Below are 20,856 nucleotides of genomic sequence, written 5' to 3'. Positions count from 1 at the left end.
TCCATGGTCTACAGAAATATTTCCTAACAGCATAGAGGGGGGCACGACATCCAAGTGACTGGACATGTAAATATATATTTGAATGTTTAACACTTTCAGCGCCTCCAAGACCCAGGCAGCAAGCCATATTGCCAATATCAGGAACGGCCACTGCCACTGATTTTCCAAGCTTGGTGTTTATTCTTTTTTTGGTTGTTTGTTTGTTTTTGAAGAAGGGACCTATTTAATTAAGCTACACCAGCAGACAAATGGAAGATGTATTTACTGATTGATTAATTTGTAGTTATATTGCACATGAAATGTGACTATTGTTTAGGTACAAGCAGCAGACATGTTTAATGAATAGGGAACTAGACTTTGAGTTTTAACATCTTGAAGCTGCAAATAGTGTCTGCTTTATGATTCCAGAGAATTTATCCGTTTGGTTAAATCTTGTATAAAACTTCATTTTAAAGAATTTTAAATGTTAAATGAGCAATTTCCACATGTTGTCTAAGAAATGTTTTGTAAATTATTTTTAGTCACATTTAAAAGGCTTAATTTTCATAAAAGTAACTACAAATTTAAGATTTAGTCAAGATCTATATAATTTGTATGAATAAATGTTTCATGATTATTTTTTACAAAAGATATGATTACCTTGTAACTCTGAACAAGTGATAATATGCAGTGGTAAACTTCAAATCGTCTTTCACTCACGGATGAAAAAAGGGTACCTGATATGAAAAAAAACTGAATAATAACAATGAAGTAATATGAAAAAGTGGTGCAAAGAGACTTTAAGAATGTACAAAATAGGTAAAAATACAAACATGATTATTAACCAGAGACTCAAAACAACGGTAAATGGTCCACATCTATGGTGTCCAAAGTGTGGTCCAGGGGACATGTGTGGCCCTTGGAATTTTTTTTACGTGGCCCCTGGTCTTCAGCAACTGCAGCTGATGCTTACAGAAACTATTTGTAAATTTTTTGTCTGAGATTTTCAATGAAAAATCTATGTAACCCTCAATGGAAATTGTTAGGTACAAGAGGGAGTATTTTTCTTTTATTGGCCATGTTTGTTTATTTCCATTTTCACTTCACAGAGACTAGGCATGTAAACATCCTGCAACTTTCTACTCAAAAACAGACTTAGGCACATCCAATAATTAAAAATGTGTAAAGACAGTTCTAATTTTTGTTGATGGGAATAGTCTAGAGACAAAGAAAATAGAACATATTCAACCCAAAAGTTAGGAAATTGTATGTGTGACTTTCTTTTATCAAGGCAAATGTCTGAGATCTTTTTTTGGACCTATAATAATTTGTTCTTTTCTACCGTGTTCCAATAAAATATTGCATTTAGTTGCTGAACAGGTAAAAAAAATTTACTTCACAGTTAAAATTATTTCACATTTTGAATCTGAAAAGAAGGCTGCTAAGTACTTTCAACTTCCCAATTTTGGCATGTGGTGCAAATAGTTTAGACACCACTGGTGTACAGGGTATATTTTCTCGTCTCAAATCCATGTAAATTTAATTTTTCTTTTTCTCACTAACATAACTTTGGGGTATGTTGTGTTTTTTAGTCGGTAATCATCATTTGGTTGTCCTGTTTAATAGTAGTGTTGACAATTGGTTCCCAAATTTGACAACTTCTGACCCTCAAAACAGTTAGCAAACTTGCAACTATGACTGTCATTGGTGGAACTATCAGGAATAAGAATATGCTAATCAAAAATGCTAATACTAAACAATTTAGTTATTTATTTTGAGTTCTGAAAAGAGCCACAGGGAGGGAACAACCCCAATATCTAGAAGTCGTGATGTAGATCAGACTCATCTACACCAGGGCAAATGTACAGCCTCTGTATTGAGCACTACTACTAGAGATGTAAAAATAAGAATATTTCTCACTTTTTTTATCATTGCACTTATTTACAATTTTAACAAGTTTTTAAGACAATTAATCAATGTGCACTTATAGGCTGACAGAAATTCCTTTTGGGCATTAAAAAAAGAAACAGCACAGGGTCTCAAGAGAATAAACTCGTCTTCTCCATGCTCCATATATGTAGTTATGAACTCTATATTATTTTCCAGAACTTATAAAAACAACATTCAAAACATTCCAGTTTTAAACATATCAATCTGTATAATTTTACAAAATGTTTGGATTTCTCATTGCATTTGACTAACTGACTGAAAATCTTTTTCCTGGCATAACCTCTTAGCTATTCTACAATCACAGTAAAACAGGGGCCCCTGGTGGCATAATTGCTTAATTAACGGTTGTCCAAGTTGAAGACCAGCTGGATGTCTCACGTAAACCTATAACTTTTGCTCATTTGTTAAGAAACTTCCCCTATGCCAAAGGTAGTTAAATGGTAGAAGCTTTTACATAACATATCAAAGCAAAAACAGCACACATTATTTGTATATACTGGTTTATGCTTTTTTGTAGTGTTTCCTCGGATTATGATAATGTTGAACGTGAGGTTAGAATGTGCAAACCCATTAAATGACGTTAAACATGATTTTTTTTCTGGTTGAGTGAAATGATCATGCATACACATAAACACACAAACACACATTTACTCTCTCGTTGCTGCTTCGTGCTTTATTTTGCGTTCAAGACTATCTTATTAGAAACGGAGACAAAAACGTGTTGTTATTGTTGTTGTTGTTGTTTTACGTTGACGTAATAAACAACCTGAGAGGCAACGCAAAGGGTCAATTTTACCCAATTTGCGTTGTACAACTTGAAGTGATGAGAAGGCGACATCTAGCGGTTAATGGAAGAATTACATTTCAGAATAAATGAATCATGTTCAAATTAAAGTCCATATTTTAAAGAAAAAAAGTTTAATTTTATCGACATTTTTACTCATTTATTTATTTATTTTATTCTGGTGGCAATTACAAGCAGACATGCTAAATAAAACTGCATCTTTGGCTTGTTTGTTTTTTTAACAAACTAAAAAAAAATAAAAAAAAAACGCTACAAAAGGCAAATGCAAATAAGTAACAGTCGAACACAAGGTCGTAAGCGACTAATTTAGCAGCTAATATATTAGCAAACGTGTGAAAACACAAGCGGCACCAGAATGAAAACAAACGGGTGTGACGCGGGAACGAGCGCGTGACGTCAGAGTGCACACATTTGCATCGGGTGGACGTAAAGCATCCTCGCTACTAGGCTCCGGGTTGATTCTTCTCCACGACTCCCACCGAGTCGGCGGCAGGACTTCCGAGGCGCGACGCCCGGCGCTTTGCAAAGCCGCACCTGGGAGGGGAGGTGAACGCCGAGGTTAGGCGAAGCAACGCGTGAACTTGACACCCTGCAGTCAGGTGGTGGAAATTAACAGTTATGCGCTCTCGGACAACCAGCCGCTGTTACTCCGGGCTAAAGCTTCCCCAGTAACCGTCCTCCCCCCCCCCCCCCACCGCTGCTGCCGCTGACATCATTCCGTGCGATGACGACACCGAGAAGCCTGCGTAACTCTCTGCTGCCCGCCGGACCTTAATGTGCTTTGAAAAACATTTGCCATGGATGGCGAGCGGAGCAATTGCAGGCCTCAAGTGACAGACAATAGCCCGCTAACCTACCTAGCTAGCTAGCTAGCTAGCAGGCGGCTGCTAAGCTCGCTGTCGGGGCTGGTGCGCGTGAGAGAAGCCGCACTAATAACGTCAAGGTATGTTGACGTGGGCGCCGAGCGTTCCCTCTGCTAACTTTGTTTTGCCTGTGAACACATGCGAGATAGTGGTGAGGTAGATTTTGTTTCTTAACTTATACGCCGGCTTTGTTTAACCGGCTAACTCGCTGCTGCTAACTTTAAGCTAACTGGCTGTGAAAACTGGGGAAAGAAAAGTTTGAAGAGGTGCAGGAATCATGTGCCCCCACACCTCCCTCCTCCCTACTCCCCCTTGCATGACAGGGACTCTCACTGTTAACTAGCAGCAATCTAAGTGCTTTCGTTTAGTTAACGTCCGGTTATATAAACGCTTGGTTCATGCAAGTGCAGAGCAATACATTGCAGCAGTGAGAATGCTGTTCTGCAGAATGATTTGAGCAGAAGATCCCTGAAGAAGAGGGAAAAGTAGCTGAATAACACATTGATATTAAAGAAGAACGAGGAAGGACAACAGCTGAGGGATTAGAAGCAGAACAACACGAGGGAAAAGCCCCAAAAGTTTCTGGAGAAGCTGAACTAGTTGGAGATGGCTGTAGGACGTGGGAACATTTATGGCTGAATGTAGGCTGAAGCAGTAAGCTGTGAAAAAAGGCACAAAGAATTTGAAGGATTTTTTTCCATTCATTTCAATGAGGGCAAAAAAAAAACTCACAAAAAAGTTAAATATTAAAAAAAAAAGTTAGCATTACCACAAGTCCTAGCAGCAATGTCGTGAACGAGATTGTTGAAAAAAATTTGTTGAAATGGGTTGAGGTATGCAGAAGTAGTTAGATGCTGAGAAATGTAACGGAATAACAGTAATAAAGGAAAACTATAAGTGAGAATGCTGACTCAGCATTCTCACTGATCAGCACTGATTATTGAAAATTAGTGCGGTAAAAATGTATACCTCATACTGATCGTATGTTATTATTAATAGAAGATTGATTTTGATTAGTAGCTAATGAAAAACAAAACAAAGAACAATAATCTTGTTTTCTGAGAAATTGAATCTTGTGTTTCTAACCCCCCCTCCAAAAGCCTTAAGCTTAGTTATCAAAATGAAAATAAATAAATGCTTGAAATACATAATTATGTGTGCTAGTCTATAAAATGTGTTTCCCTTTTTTTTGTATCGGATTACTTAAATACAATAACTTGTCTATCCTGGGCTACTGAGTCGCACTCGTACTTTTTGTGTTGCCCAGATCTAGCTTCAGTTTATTTATTTTGCAAATTAAAATTTCCCATTGGTGACATGTGTTAGCCTCCCCAGGTGGCTGTGCCATGGATCAGAAGGACGCGTCAGACCAAATCACAGCGGCTTGCGGCAAGCGGGTGCTCCGCAGCCCGGATCTGGCGTCGACGGAGCAGAACTCGCCGACACGGGAGCCCGCGGCTCGCACGCCGTCAGAAACCAAACGGATCAGCGGCGTCTCCGGAGAGCCGGTCCGAGCCGAGGGAAGACACAGCAACGGCACCTGGGAGCCCGAGGCCGTGGTGCCGTTACGCAGCCCTGGCAGAGACGGCCCGTCTACGCCCAGCGGTAGCGTGGAGGATGACATGAGCTACGAGGTCCAGCAAGCCTACAAGATATTCACCGGCTTTCTGTCGGACAAGCACAAGGGGATCACCGGCACGTTTCTGCAGCCCATCGGCCACCGCGACGCGCAGCACGGCACGGAGGGGGCCCGGGGCCAGGTTCATTCTCTGCTCCGGCAGTCGATGTGCCTGCGTCGCATCGAGGAGAAGTTTGTCAGCCAGCAATACGAGAGCATAACCGAGTTTGTGGCAGACTTCAGGCTGATGTTGGAGAACTGTTACCGGTACTATGGGGTGGACCACTGGGTCTCCAAGCAGGGTCAAAAGCTGGAAATCATGCTGGAGCAGAAGCTTACGTTGCTGTCAAGGTAAGAAACCCAAATAAGCCGCTTAATAGACAGACGTCCAAATCTGTTGTTTCTCGCTTTGTTTTAGGTGGAATAAGTTTGGAAGGATTCATTCGAGTTAATGTTAAATTCAAATACACAAAAGGTGTTGCGAATGTGTGTGAATGGAACATGGCATTTCATTTAATTTCACCTCGTCTCGCATATTTGTGAATGTCTATATACGAACGTTGTCTCTCGACGTGCCGCTCTATAGGGTGCTGCGAGAGAAGACGTCCCTGGCAGTGACCTCTAAAGGCCGTTTCGGGGCAGAGGAGGAGCGGGGCTCCGGGGGGACCTCCACTCGGAGGAGGCAGGCATCCCGCTATCTCGCCACCGTTAGCGGCGCGGGCCACGAGTCTGTCATGGTACGGACGCTACGTCAGGAAGAACAGCAGAGGGTCAAGGAGGAGAAGAGGTGAGTGGGTTTTTTCGCATTTAATCAGGTTAAAGTCGTAAAGTTCGATATAGGGCTGGACGATAATTCAATATCTATCTATCTATCTATCTATCTATCTATATATCTATATATCTATATATATCGATGATAGGAAAAAAAAGGGTCAATAAAAAGTTCAATAGAACAGTTTTCCTTCCTTTTGGATTCCAGCCTATCATGTAGGTTAATATTACAGTTATTACATCCTCCCAACCAATCACAAATGCAGACCCAGGAACCAAGCTCCGCCCCCTTCAAAGAGTTCAGAGAGCACATGTTCTTTTTTTCTTCTTTTAAAAACGTGCAGTTTTGGTAAAAAGTTGGTTGAATAAAATGTTTTAATTCAGTGCTTGTCTGTTCTTTATACAAATAGGTCGCTAAGCAACAGCATAAAATGTCCAGGGCTGCACTTAAAATATATGTTTTGAATTTGTTGATGATTATCTATATTGATCAATATGATTTCTATTTTATCGATATACTTTTTTTTAATATTGTCCAGCCCTACTTCAATGTTTTTTTTTATTTATTAGATTGTCCAACAGGGATTAGGGCTTTACTCTAAAGTAGAATAAAGAGGACACGTTGTTTGCCGAGGTTTATTTGCAGATAAATATGTGAAAGGTTTTACGTGTTCAGTAGAACCAGCTTTCCCCGCCGTCGTCTTGGATACGCCCCCCCGCCGGACTTGCACAACTACGAACCGATGTCTTCACATTCTTCTTGCAAAATGGCTCAAGCTCAGTCAGATTCAATCGAGGTCATCTGTGAACAGCCTGTATTTAGCTCTCGCCACAGATTGTTAATTGATCTTTCTAACACACGTTCGTGTCATTCCATCTTCGCTCTTGGTGCACGTTTAGGGTCCTTGTCCAGAAGGTAAGCGAACCTCGGTCCGAGTTTGAATTGTTTTCCATCTCCTGACAAGTTCTCTTCCCTTTCGACACATGGCCCCACCTGAGCCGAGGATCTCTGCAGCTCCTCCAGAGTTACCACAGGCCTCTCAGCTACCTCTATGATTAACGCTCTACTGGCTTGCGAGCTTTAGTGAAGGGCCATGTTTTTTGTTTGCAGTTATGCCCCAGTCTGCCACTATCTGTGGATGTTGGACTCCACAAGAGGTTTTAAGCTGGATGTCGTTGTTAAACCCAACACTGCTTTAAACTTCCCCGCAAGGCTATCCCTGACTTGTCTCATGTGTTCTTTGTTGTACATTATAGTTTCTGTGCACTAATGTTCTCTGACAAAATCTTTTAGGCCTTTATGGATCAGCTGTGTTTTTATTCATTGATTTGACAGGGACAGTGTACATTAAGTAATATTGCCTCAAATGCACCAGACGAACAGATATTTAAATTGTCTACCTTTTTTATAAAAAAAAAAAAAAAAAAGAATAGGAAGATTACCGTGCCACAATACAAATATATTAAGCAATGAAACATTTAAAAACTCTTCAATTCATGTTGATAAATACAGTGTACAAGTTTGCTATATTACAGACATTGGTTTAAAAAAAAAAGGGGGGTGGGGGTGGTAACTACTACTGAGATTAAATGAAACACAGGTAAACTGTAGGGCTGGGCGATATGGCTTAAAAATAAAATCTCCGATTTTACTTTACCATATCCGATTAATCGATTTTCTTTTTTCCTCCTTTTCTTTTCATAAAAATTAATTTAAAAACTTGCTTTTAAGAGCAGGCTTCACATCACTTGTGTAACTTCAAACTTTTTTAAAAATTATTTTTTAAAAAATAAGTAAATGAGTAAATTAAAATGCCTCGCATTACGGTAAAAAAAAAAAAAGGTTTTCCTTTTACACTATTTTGACAATATATTTTCCTAAACATATATTCAGCACTGTGTGCTGATCTCTTCACGGAAGCCCAATGATTAATTTGGAAAAATAAAATCCCGATTTTCCAAAAATGTATTCTTAAAAAAAATGTAAACTTGAATTAATCAATTAAATCGATTTATCGCCCAGCCCTAGTAAACTGTATTTACTCATTAAGGCCCAAAAGCTGTTAGATTTATCAGAATCACTTGGGCTGAACACTTATTTTTCGTTCTGATTTGAGTTTATAAAAGATCGATAACCATGTATTATTTCCTTCTATATGACCCACTGCCATACTTTGTGTTAGTTTGTCACATAAAAAAAACTGAATTTGCAGAAGTCTGTTGTCGCAGTTTGACAAAGTGTGAAAAAGTTGAAAACATGAACACATTTGGTGCAACAGTGAACCAGATAATAGACTGCTTCTGTCCGCTTCATCTTTTTAATTTTATTTATATTTTTCCAGGCAACGCGAGCTCGAGAAGAAAGAAGCCGAAGAGATGTCAGCCAAGGAGGTGGAGGAGTGGGAGCAGAACCTGCTGTCCCAGGCTGCCCCCCACACGGTGGGCACGCTGTGGGAGCTCCCTGCCATCGGGCACTTCCTCTGCCTCGCCCAGACGGCCCTCAACCTCCCCGAGATCGTGTTCTTCGAGCTGGAGCGGTGCCTGCTGATGCCGCGCTGCAGCCCGCTCCTCTCCAAGGTCATGTCCACCCTGCTGTCGCCGCCGCAGAGGAGGGCCACCCTGCAGCGGCGGCCGGCGCTGCCGTACCGCCGCTGGGAGTCGGAGCTGAGGCAGCGCGTCGCCGGCTGGTACCGGGCCGTCGGCGCCTCCCACAATCAGCCGCGGCACGCCGAGCAGCTGGGCCTCTGCCACCAGTTCTTCGGCGTCCTGGGAGAGGCCAGTCCGCTGGAGGAGACGCCCTTCCACCTGCTGCCCTTCCACCAGCGGGTGTGGCTCCTCAAGGGGCTGTGCGACCACGTGTACGAGACGCAGAAGGACGTGCAGGACGCCGTGCTGGCCCAGCCCATCCACGAATGCAGGGAGTCCATCCTGGGCTACGACAGCAAGGAGAACGCCTACATACATTTCCCACATTTCTGCGGCGCCGACCTGAGGATCTACCGCCAGAGCCCCGGCGCCCCGCCCGCGTTTCCTTTCCCGTCGCTGCTGGTGAGGAGAGTGGACGTGAAACCGGCGACAGACGGGGAGGCGTCGGCCGAAGCCAAGAGCGAGGCGGACCCAGACGACGGCCGCGACGGCGCCCGGATGGATACGGGGGAGGATTTTGGGAGCACATCCGTGGGGGCGCGCGTTTTTAAAAAGGAGAACGGGGATAGGGAGGAAGGTAAAGGAGTTCAATCACTGTCGGCGATGGATGTTTCTCAGTCTGAATCCTCCGACGGCGACTCCTGTGAAGACTCTAAATCAGACGTAAAAAAACAGACAAACTCGTCATCCGGGAGTTTGAAGGCGGAGGCTTCAGGTGTGGCACGGTCGTCTAAGCAGGAGCGGGTCTTCTCCTTTGATTCAGAGCGCGCCATCAAGGCAGAAGCGGCGGGTCTGAACGTAGCAGAGCACAGCTACACGGGCCGGTCCGCCCCGTCCGCCGTCACACCGGAGGAGGCGAGTCGCGCCTGCGGGCCTCAAACGCCTCCCCGTTCGGATCGCCTCAAAGCCGACATCCGTGACGCCAAGTCGGCTCGCTTGTCCCCCGAGGCCGGCCGACAGCCGAGCGAGGAGAGGGCGGACGACAAGATCTGGACTAAGAGAAAGAAGCGGAAGAAAAAGCGAGCGAGGGATCAGCCGCCGGGGGAGGAGAGAGAGGAGAAGCGGCCGCAGCCCGCGGACGGCTGGAGTCCGCCTCCTGCCGAGGCCGCCGGGGCCGTGGCTCCTAAAGTCGCCACAACAATCAAGAGGAGGGAGAAGAAGAAGAAGGATAAAACCGGTGAGGGACGTTCTTTGTTCTGGTTGATGCTGTGCAGCTTATGTTTGTTCTTGTCTATTCCATAATGATTCAGTCACTGCTGCCTTTTCTTCATAGGAAAAAACCCAGATTCCCTGAAAAAGATTAAAGAAGAATCGCCTCCCGCGGTTTCATTCAAGGTAGTATTATTTTTACACACGTCTGCTCACAATCACCCAGATCTACAACTTAAAACGGTTACGTCGTGGTTTAGTTTCTGTTGAGCTCTTCAATGCTCTTTATGTCGTCTAACATCTTGTTCTCTTTTTTTAAATTGGAAGTTTTTAGTAGCGTCTCCGTCGATATTTGCAGTAGTTCTGCTTGTATTTGTTTCGCAATTCGTCACGTTTCATCTAAAATACAGTCGCGACTACAGCTTCAAGTCTTTTGTGGTATATCGCCGCCAGCTTGGCACACCCATTGGCTGAGATTCATGTCTCTCGTTTTCAGGGTTGGTTAGCTCGCGTGGATATACGCAGTGGACAGCAGTGTTGTAGTCAAGTCAATATGTCTCGAGTCCGAGTCCAGGTTCGAGTCTCCAGTGTTCAAGTCCAAGTCATTAAAAAAAAATCTGAGTCGAGTCCGAGTCAAGTCACTATTGATCAAGTCGAGTCCAAGTTCCACACTAAAGTAAGCATAGCCTACATGTTTTTAAACTAAAAAAAAAAAATCCACACTGCACCACATTGCACTAATAATTTAGATATTAAAATCATACACCAAATAATATTCTAATGACATATTAAAATTATAGCCTAATGATAAAAAAAGTTGAGTCTTTTTCTCAATTTCAGAATGAGAAAAAGACTCAATTTCAGAATGATCTGAATGTAGGAGTCCAAGTCCAAGTTCGAGTCATTAGTGCTCAAGTCCAAGTCACAAGTCTCTAAATTTAGCCTCGGAAGTCTTTGGGATCCCCCAAAATCAGCTGGAGGATGTTGCCTGGAAGAGGGATGTCTGGGTTTCTCTCCTGGAGCTAGATCAAGAGAAGACGATGGATGGATGGATGGATGGATGGATGGATGGATGGAAAGAGCTAATAGATTAAAGCAGCATAAATGCATCTCCAATTTCTATTAAAAAAAAAACATTTTTTTCTTCCACTTCACAGTACTACGCTACTTTTTGTTGGCCTGTCACATCACATCATTATATTTTGTTGTTGTGGCATGGAAAAATGTGAAAATGTTTAAAGGGTGCGGTGACGGTTTAGAAACGCAGCTTAATTTATTGTAGGAAAACACGTTAGATTTACTAAACCTCAGTAAATATTTCTATGACTGCATGTTTTGTAAATTAAATTATACTTTTTACAGTCGCTCAAACCCAATTGAGTAGCATTTAAAGAAATATATAAAAAAAAATGCTTTTTTGTTTGTTTTTTTGGTCCTCTGTAGTTGGTGTGCAGCAATCTAGATGAACTGCGAGAGCTGATCAGTAAGACGGAGGACGAGCTCGACGAACTGGAGAGCATGAAAAAGAGACTGGTAGGAGGTTATCGCTGTTCTGTCAAAAACGCCCCCCCCCTCATCCCCCACATTCAAAGTGCTCCTCTGTTCATGTGTGACCCAACAGGGCCGATGGTACTACAAGAAAGAAGCCGTGAAAGAGCTCCACAGCACTCTCATCAGACTCCTGAACGAACTTTTACCCTGGGAACCCAAACTTGTCAAGGCCTACCAAAGAAACAGGTCAGGGATCTCCACAAAGGTTTCAGGGAACCGCTAATAACGCTGCTATCTTTCATTGTTGTACCCCAGCCCTTTAAACAGAAGATAGAGTAAATCCTGCTTTTTTTTTTGTTTTTATGTTGCCCACACAGGCTTCGCTTAAAGAAGGAATGCGACGATTTTAAGAAGCACCCAGAGTACAACAACTTTGTGCGTGAGGAGTGTCTGTCTTCCTCGTCGTCCTCCTCCTCCTCATCATCAGATGACGACGAGGATGATTACGAGGAAACAGACATGGAGAAAATTCACCGTGCAGATCTGGAAGAAGAGGACCAGGAGCACGTTGTTCCCAGAGGCCTTTGGAGTGGAGGTAAACCATTAAAAGCGAAAATGGCATTTATCAGAACACCCTCCATACTTATTATTGACACCCTTATCAAAGATGTCACGAGGAAAAACGGTTAACAGATTCAAAGGCAAATTTATTTATATAGCACATTTCAGTACAGAGACAATGCAAAGTGCTTCACATGATTAAAATATAGGAAAATAAAACGGAATAAAAGCAAGCAGGAATAAAATTCAGAAACAAAATAGAACATGGGAAAATAAAAACTAAAAGCAAACAGGTATTCACATGTTATCAATGCAGCATCATCTCAGGAAACCTGCAAGAAAACCCATTCGTCTGCTTTTGTTGTGGGCAAAAATGTAATGTTTCGCATGAAATCAACTTTGCACATTCTCTCACGACCAGTGTTGCCAAAACTTGCCAGCCAGATTAAAATTGGTAATTTTAAAGTATTTTTTGGGGCCACAGAAATGTGATTAGCACAAAAAAAACAAAAAACTTATGTATATTTTTACCGGTTTAACAATAAAATCTAAGCATGCAACACTTTATTGAAACAAAGTAGTTAGAAACAAATTAGAGAGACAAACAAAAGCATACCATTTAATTCATTTTTATTAATTTTTTTTTGTGTGGAAGAAAATATATATATATTTTTTCATAAATCCTGCTTTTATCAATCAATCAATCAATTTTTATTGTCAACTACAATTTGCAATGCAGTCGAAAATTCAGTTCCAATACAACCGTCCATCACATAGACAATTTTCTGAGGCCTTGCTGCCAAGATGGCGCTGCCATTTTATTCAACTAAGTTTTAATGAATGGGTGACACTCGAGTCTACTTGAAATAAAAGTCCCAGGTTGTTTGTGTGCGATACTATGAAATGAAAATGAAAGCAAAACAAAGTGTTCTCCATCTTAAAGAGGGACTGAGAGAAATTGGCCTGCATGTCATGTCAGGTTTATTATACCTCTGGGAAGCAAGACGTAATTGATAACTCATTTAAATAGTTTTCAACCATATAATCAGCTTAAAAAGTATGAATTACAACAGCACTTAAGTTAAATTTGTTTTTGGTTTCCTTGGTGGCGCAAATGCGTGCAACACCATAGCATTTTGTCAAAATGTGGATTTTTCTTGACGTAATATTAAATTATCTCAAATAAAATGTTGGCTGTTTCTACGTTTTTCAGTTTAAGGTAACGCTACTGAGCATTTAACAAGGTGTTACCGCAGGAGGCCGCGTTAAGGATTCTAAATTGAGGAATCATTTGCAGCCTAGGAAACAGTGACCGATCACTGCATGCAAAAGGGATTCATGTGACGCTATTGGCAACATGAATATATGTACCGTATTTTCCGGACTATAAGTCGCAGTTTTTTCATAGTTTGGCCGGGGGTGCGACTTATACTCTGGAGCGACTTATGTGTGAAATTATTACACATTTTTACCGGTATATCATTACACCTGTTATTTTCACACCAAACCACAAGAGGGCGCTCTAGGCCTGTGTTGAATCAGACGTAAGCGACGTAGAAGCGGAAGTGAATGACGTAGAATGACTATTTTCTACGTCCGGAGTTAACGGAGTTATTTGAAAGTGACACCGAGGATGAAGATTTCACTGGATTTTAGTTATTTGGAGTGACACGGGCGCTTTGGTTGACTTCTTCGCATGTTATTTATGCTATAGTTATCTGAATAAGCTTTTAATATGTTAGGTTAACATACCAGGCACGTTCTCAGTTGTGTCATGTAGCGTAAGCTAACGGTACAATTATTCAGCCTGTTGTTGTCTCCGTTCTATTTTTATTTAAAATTGCCTTTCAAGATGACATGTCTGTTCTTGATGTTGTATATTATCAAATAAATTTCCCCCAAAAATGCCTTGTACTTGTACTCCGGAGCGACTTATAGTCCGGAAAATACGGTAATATATGACACGCTAGTACTGGATGATATAGAAAAAAGGCATATTGATAAAATAGAAATCATATTGATCAATATCGATAATTATCAAAAAAAAAATCAAAATATACATTTTAAGTGCAGCCCTGGCTATTTAATGCTATTGGTTAATGACCTATTGTTAAAGAAATGGATGCAATGACTGTAGTATTAACCTACATGATAGGCTGGCATGCACTGTTCTTTTATTGAACTTTTTATTGATCCCTGTTATTTATGTTGAACCATACGTCTATCGATCGATATTTATTGTTATTGAATTTGACAAAGCGTCCAAGCGGCGTAAGAACATCAGGCATGCAGTAACATGCTTCATAGTGATGGACATGCTGCTGTTGTCTGCAGTTGAAAAACCTGGCTTCAAACAATTACTCGGCACTCTTGATCCGCGATATAAAGTTCCGGGACGCAAGTTTTTCTCTAACAGCGCTCCCTAAATTGTGCAACTAGTGAAAGGAATCCGTGCAAAATGAGCTGCAGTCTGTGTCCTTACACGCCACAACCTCAGCCCTGCATCAGCCTCTCAATTATGAAACCTGAGAAGTAACTAGTGTACTATTCCCCACCAAAATAGGCCATTTTATTTATTTATTTGGTATATTTATTTTGGTCATTTTACTGGTCACTTTAGTTTATTCTTTGTCAATATTTAATAACATAATCAGGTCTCTTAAGTTATTTTTCTTTAAAAAAAATCTGTTATGGTTAATGTTGGTTAAATAAAGATTTAATTGGAATTCTGTTTTTGTGTTCTTTATTAAAATTAAATCATTTAGCAATATCATAAAATGTCCAGGCCGAGCTGTACATAAAATATTGGCTTCAATATTTTCAATAATTATTGATATCGATCAATATGCATTTTTTTTTATCGATAAGCTTTTTTTCTATATCGTCCAGCCCTAATTGAATTATCCAATAGCAGCCCTATGACACGCATTCACACAAATGGATATAAACATGCCGAAGCAACAAAGCTTAGCCTATCTGGGTATCTCTAATATAGAATCTCTGTTGTGTTCTTAGCGAGCAACAGAGAGTCTGCTGCAGACAAAGCGGTGACCGGCGCTCCTGCAGACGGCACGGAGAGAGGTTTCACTCTGTTGCCAGGAGCTCACGGCGTTTTCCACCCTGTTGCTTCTGCAGACTGGAGAAGAGAAGCGACGCCTGGACCCGTCCCGCAAAGTCCGTCAGGAGATCCGTCGTGGGCAGCCGGAGTCCCGCCGCACTCCTCGGCGTCCCCCGTCCTGAACCCGACGTGTAAACTGCCCCCGGGCTACACGCCCATCCCCACCCTGCTGGCTAAAAGCGTGGGCAACAAAGTGACCTTGATGAGACGACCGACACATTTCCCGGCTGCGTCCACTGCGGTTTCTCTGCCCAACTCCGCAGTGACTGATCCAAAAGCACAAAGTTTCCCATCTGGTGGCAACCAGGTGTCCCGACAGGCGACGGCCAAAGCACCACTACAGACAGACGCGCTTCCCAAAGCACCACAGGGCACGCCGTCCCAAACTGAGCCGCAAAGTCCCGTCCAGGTGGTGTGTAAGGTGTCTGGGGGGGTGGGTCACCTCGTCAAAACAGACGGCAGCAGCCAAGTCAGGATCCCCGCTCACTCTGTTGTGGACAAGACTACTGTAGAAAAGGTTATGCAGCAGGTATTGTTTCTGCCTTCCACCCATCTTATTCAAAAACACGAGGCGAAGGCGGCCCCCGGAAGCCCCCAGCATCCCAATGTCCTTCAGGGCGCAGCCTCCAAGGCGGCCGCTCCTGTTTGTATGTCGACCGACGTGCCTGGGTTCAGCATTCCCGACGGCAGGATCCCTGTTCAGCAAGTAGCCCCGCTCGCAGAAGCAAGGAGGCCGGGGAATCCTGCTCCCGCCGGTCCCCCTACGCTGCAGCCGGGGGCCCCCAACCCCGTCAGACTCAAGGGGCCACAGGTTTGCACCGTCAAAGCCAGCACTGTGAAAGGCGGCCCGCCCGGCCCGTCCGCCGAGGCCGACAGGCTCACGGAGCCCAAGCAGGAGCTGAAGACCGTGTGCATCCGCGACTCCCAGTCCATCCTGGTGACGACCAGGGGGGGCAACACGGGCATCGTCAAAGTCCAGACGTCTTCAGAGCAGAACTCGCTGGGCTCTTTCCCTACAAGTCCTGTCATCACGATATCGCCTCAGTTAAAAGCCTTCCTGGTATCCAAGACGTCGCCTCCCACCGCTTCTGTTGCCGCTCAGACATCCCTAGCGTTGCCCGCCCCCGGCCCTGCACCCTCAGTCACGAGTAGCAGTCAGACAAGAGGGCTCGCAGGCAAGACGGGCGCCGCCGCTGCTTTGAGCCGATTCTCCGGCGTTTCCACTGCCGTAACCAAGATTTCCCCGCCGGTCAACTCACCCGCTTGCAGTTCTCCTTTCCCGCCTTCAGCGTCGAAGAACCCGGCGGTCGCCCCTTCCCCGAGCAGTTCCGGTGTTTCAAACGAACCCGCCGGCAGGACTGGAGTAAAACGGAGCAGTACAGAGGAGATGTCCCAGTTCACTAAATACATCCTAGTCACTTCATCTTCAAACCATCCCGCGTCAAAGGAGACGCCCTCCTCTGGTTCAGGAGTCGTCGCCGTCGGCCAGCCGGCAGCGACGGCGGCCGGCGCCTTCATGGGAGCCAGTCCGAAGCAGATGACGGGGGCTGGAGGTGGACAAGCGCTGGTCGCGCCGTTATCAGGTCCGGCTGTGAAAATGGGGACAAGTGCAGCCAAACCTGTCGCCTGTGTGAGCTCAGAGCCGTTGGCCAGCGGCTGTCCCCTCCAAGCAGGTAGGTTTGCTTAATGTTTTTTTAATAATGCTGCTAATGCAGTTTTAGTAACGTACCTTTTTTTTTTGTTTTGTTTTTTTTATGCCATAAGATGTTTGAAAGTTGACTTGAAAGAAGAAAAACAAGTTCATGCATTAATTCAGGCGGCCCAGGCTGTAAAGCTGTGATTATGTCAAGTTTCATCCTAATCTGCAGGATATACAGCAGGGGTGTCAAACTCATTTCTATGTTGGGCCACTTTGGCATCACAAAGTCATTAAAAGGGACGGTTGCTCGTATGTAGATGATATTTTTGATTTCATAATTTCACTTCAGTTCATATAGTAAATGCATAGTAACATAAAAGTAGCACCCTTAGGCCCAGTTTATATAGCTTATCTGCTGTAGTTGATATTTGGGTGAGTTGCACTTTAAAATCTCATCATTCTGCATCACTTTTTTTTTCTCTATTTGGACATTTCTGGGTTGTTTTAATGTGTTGTGGGAAAACAACACATTTACATAGGTTAAAAAAAAAAAAAAACATTCGACACAGTTTTAGCCACTTTATGCAAATTAAAAGGATATATACCTCTACTTTATGACATATGTCTTTTTTGGCTCCTGAGGGCCGGATAAATTGTCTTGATGGGCCGGATTCGGCCCGCAGGCCTTCAGTTTGACACGTGATATACAGCATTACTGTAATCTCTAAAGGTCTGAAAAAATGTTCCTTAAATTTTCATTGCTACAAGTAAATGTTACTGTGGCAATGTCTCCTGAATTTTTCTTTTTTAAAGCTTTGCTTTGAACATTTACAGTCCAGTCTGGTATATCTGAATGTTTTCAGCGGGTCTCGGGATGTTTAAAATGATAAATGCTCTGGACTCGCATGGTTTCCTAGACCTGCAAACCAACCGAAAAAAACAAACAAGATAAAGTTTAAAACTGCTCCTTTGAACTTTCAAATTACTTTGTTGGCTATTTCTTTCTTTTAAATTTCTCTCCCTGGGATAAATAACTAAATTGATTTTACTTTTTAGGATTTTTACACAGTACTGCATCGACTTCATGAAGGAGAATAAGGAAAAATAAAAAAGTATTTTGACTGATTCAAATGAAACATTACTAACATTACTTACCTTTTTGTCATAGACGTTAAACCAGCTGGAAACACTAGCACAGAATTATCAGTACTATTTTTATCAGTTTTTCAATCTTCTATCATTTTGTGATTTTTTTTTTAAATCAAGATTAGGATTAGGTTGTGCGGTCAAGTTGCTCTCAAAAAGCTCTGCATAAAAATTTTAGCCGATCTTCCAGATTTAACCCAAGTTTTACTAAATATGGCTCCTTAGTTGCACAGAAGGTTTTGCTTCACTGTTGAAATAAAATGCGGATAGACTATTCTCTCCTTCACAGTAAACGACTCTGACATGTTTGTTTGTCATGTTTGTTGTCAGCTTATTTTAATCGGGCTCCTGTCAAATTGTATAAAGGTACCTGCAGTAATAGAAGTAGAACCCATTTTCAGGTGTTTTAAGCAAGAGTCTAATTGAAGTTTTAGCTGATTGAGAAACCACTTGAAGCATTTTTAGTTGTGCAATTATGTTGACGTGTTTTGTAGATCCAACATGTGAGAATGTTCAAACTTTAAAATCTTAGCAGAAGATTTACCCTTTCAGTGTTTACCTAATTAACCCCCACTAGGAAATAAGGACAAATAAACTCCTATTAACCTTTTTCTAACATTTACCTTTTGTCCTCACCAGGTGTTGCACTCCCGTTGTTGGGAAAGTCACCAACAATGGGGCAGACCGTCGTCGCTCCGTCTCACTCCCCCTCCAAGGCCTCGCCCCTGCCTCCGTCAGGCGCTCCCACAGACGCCGCCTCTGCCGGACCGGCCCCGCTAACAAACTTATTTACCGTCACGAGTTGTTCCCCCCAGCTCGACGCTCGCACGTCTCTCCCGGCTCTTTCGCCGACCCAGGCCGCTCCTTCCACCTCCGTGATCTCGCAGACGAGCCGCCCTGCCGCCCACACCGCCGCCACTCTGCTCGCAGAGAACGTAAACGGCAAAGAACGCCGTGTCCCTGCAGCTGCGCTGTCCAGCAGCTCTGCGGCTCAGGTAACCACGAGGACGGGGGCGTGCACAGCCCAAACGCGCGCAGCCTTTCTTGACCAGAAGCCTTTGCACGGCAAAAGCGCCACGGGCGAGTCTGGCGCGGCCACCTGTAATACAACCTCTGCACCCACCGCCCACTCGGCGACCTCGACCTGCGCGACCGGCCCGGTTACACAAAGGATAATCATCAACACTTCCACGCACCTTACAGCTGGAACCCAAATCGTCCTTAATAACGCATGTTTTGTAGTCCCGCCCCAGGGTTTGGCTCCCGGCAGCCATGTCCTCATCATCTCTAATCCTGCTCCACAAGTGCCTGCCACCAGCGCTGAGGCAGTTTTACCCCCTAAAGGGACGAGCCCCGCCGCCACCATAACTCCTCAGGCGCCTGGTTTATCCCAGTCTGCAGCCAGGCTGCCCGGCATGCCCGCCGTAAGCTCCCCGTTTGTAGCGTGCACGCCTGCGCTCGGTCAGCCGTTGCTGCCAAGCACTCCTCACGTCGCTCCGTTCAGACTTACAGGAGCGCCCGGCGCGGGCTCCGCACTCATTCCCAGTAAGACCAACGTGGTGTCGGCTCTGCCCAGGCTCCCGCCCGCCCACGGATGTAACTTTGTGCTCCCTTCGGTATGTGCGTCCGCTCTGATCTCCTCGCCGCCACGCTTAGGCAGCGTACCCGTCTTGCCTTCGCCGGTTAAAACTACAACTCCTTCCCTCGGTTCAGCACTTCCTACAGTCAGGGTCACCGGTGGTACAGGGACAAAAACTATTTATTCCTCCGCCGTAACGTCTGCAGTCTCCACCTCCTCGCCCAGGTTGCCAGAAGCTCTGTCCGCCCTGCCCGTCTTGCTCAGCTCATCAGCCGGTGCCTTTCACAGCCCCGTCACGCCGGCTCCTGCAGCCGTCTCCGCCGCTTCCCCGATAACAAACACAGCGGCTTTGCGTGGGGACTCAGTGCAGGCAGGACCAGGGAAGGTGCCGACCAGGACAACGGGGCCGTTTGTTCATCCCGTGCTCTCTGGCGCCCGGACACAAGAGCTGCCGACGGTGGCCGTCCCGCCGATCTTGAGTCCAGCGGCCAGGAGCCAAGCACTGCCCGTCGCCACCGTTCCGCCGATCGGGAGCACCACCATCAGCACCTTCGAAGCGGCTCCACCAGCTAGCACCGCGCTAATTACTCCGCCTGTCGCGTCGCCGGTGACTAAAAGCACCGTCAGTCCGCCTGTTTTATCGACCAACCAAGCACTTAGAGCAAACCCTGTGCAGACGTCGGCCTCTGGTCTGAATGCCAATTCCCCATCCAAGCTGCTCATCAGCACCGACGGCGCCGTGCTGAGCGCTGTCCGGTGCCAGGTGGACCAACCAGGGACGACCGCGTGCCCCAAACCCCGGGACGCTCTGGTGGTTCCTCCCAACGGCTCCAGCGGTTTACTACAAACACGCGATTCCACTTCACAGCCTCGTCACGGCGACGCGAATTAAAGCAGCGAAGAAAAAAAAAAAGACTCGTTGCCTGTACTAACGGCCGCTCCGGGCCGTACTTTGGATCCACATTTAGCACCAAGTAGATTTTGCAGCCTGATTTTTCTATGATATTTCATACGAAGCCTGCTGAAAACACACTAAGACTTTGGGCTGCGTCGGGTTTCTGGAGTTCAAACTGAGACATGAATGTTGCAGCGCTGTACCTCTTGGCCAGTTTTAACAAATCAGTGAGGTGGGGGAATAGTTGGGATAAGTTCAGCTTTTTAGATAACTGTTCAACTCGTACTGGTTTACTGTTGTTGCTTTATCTCATACTAAGTACAACTGCCTACATTCTTTTATGTCTGTCATGTCCTGTTTTTTTTTTTTTCTCCCCCAAATAGTAAATTTAAAAACAACACTTTTTTGTAGAAATATAAACTAATAGATGGAATTTTTACAACGCGTTTTTTGTCCGTTTAACTGTTTTGGAATCACATTTATTTATTTTTACCATATAGATGAAAAAAAAAAAAGGTATTTACTAGGTACATTTTCATTGAACAGCTATGGACATTACTGCATGGAAATAAACGATGCATCTGTCCCAAAAGTGTGTTTGCATTTCCTTTTTTGGTTTATTGAAACATCCTGGAAAATGTGTTTT

The 20,856-nt window shown here is 44.2% G+C and overlaps 1 protein-coding gene across 3 annotated transcripts; it reads left to right on the top strand.

Moving 5' to 3' along the window:
- The first annotated feature begins 3,131 nt into the window (after nt 1-3,131).
- Nucleotides 3,132-20,802, top strand: LOC105930789 (uncharacterized protein KIAA2026). Of its 3 annotated transcripts, none has more exons than XM_021319782.2 (10): nt 3,132-3,677; nt 4,933-5,566; nt 5,802-6,002; nt 8,329-9,809; nt 9,906-9,967; nt 11,225-11,314; nt 11,403-11,518; nt 11,650-11,867; nt 14,849-16,624; nt 18,376-20,802. In XM_021319782.2, the coding sequence occupies exons 2-10, from the start codon at nt 4,944-4,946 to the stop codon at nt 20,205-20,207; spliced, it is 6,399 nt and encodes a 2,132-aa protein (XP_021175457.2). In that variant the 5' UTR covers nt 3,132-3,677; nt 4,933-4,943; the 3' UTR covers nt 20,208-20,802. The 3 variants fall into 3 exon arrangements, with proteins under 3 accessions (XP_021175457.2, XP_021175458.2, XP_012724607.2); XM_021319783.2 differs by having other exon boundaries at nt 4,924-5,566; nt 14,969-16,624; XM_012869153.3 differs by having other exon boundaries at nt 4,924-5,566.
- The last annotated feature ends 54 nt before the right edge of the window (nt 20,803-20,856 follow it).

The sequence above is a fragment of the Fundulus heteroclitus genome, unplaced genomic scaffold (genome assembly GCF_011125445.2).
Source record: "Fundulus heteroclitus isolate FHET01 unplaced genomic scaffold, MU-UCD_Fhet_4.1 scaffold_82, whole genome shotgun sequence".
NCBI lineage: Eukaryota > Metazoa > Chordata > Actinopteri > Cyprinodontiformes > Fundulidae > Fundulus > Fundulus heteroclitus.
This window is presented reverse-complemented; position numbering and strand designations above follow the sequence as displayed.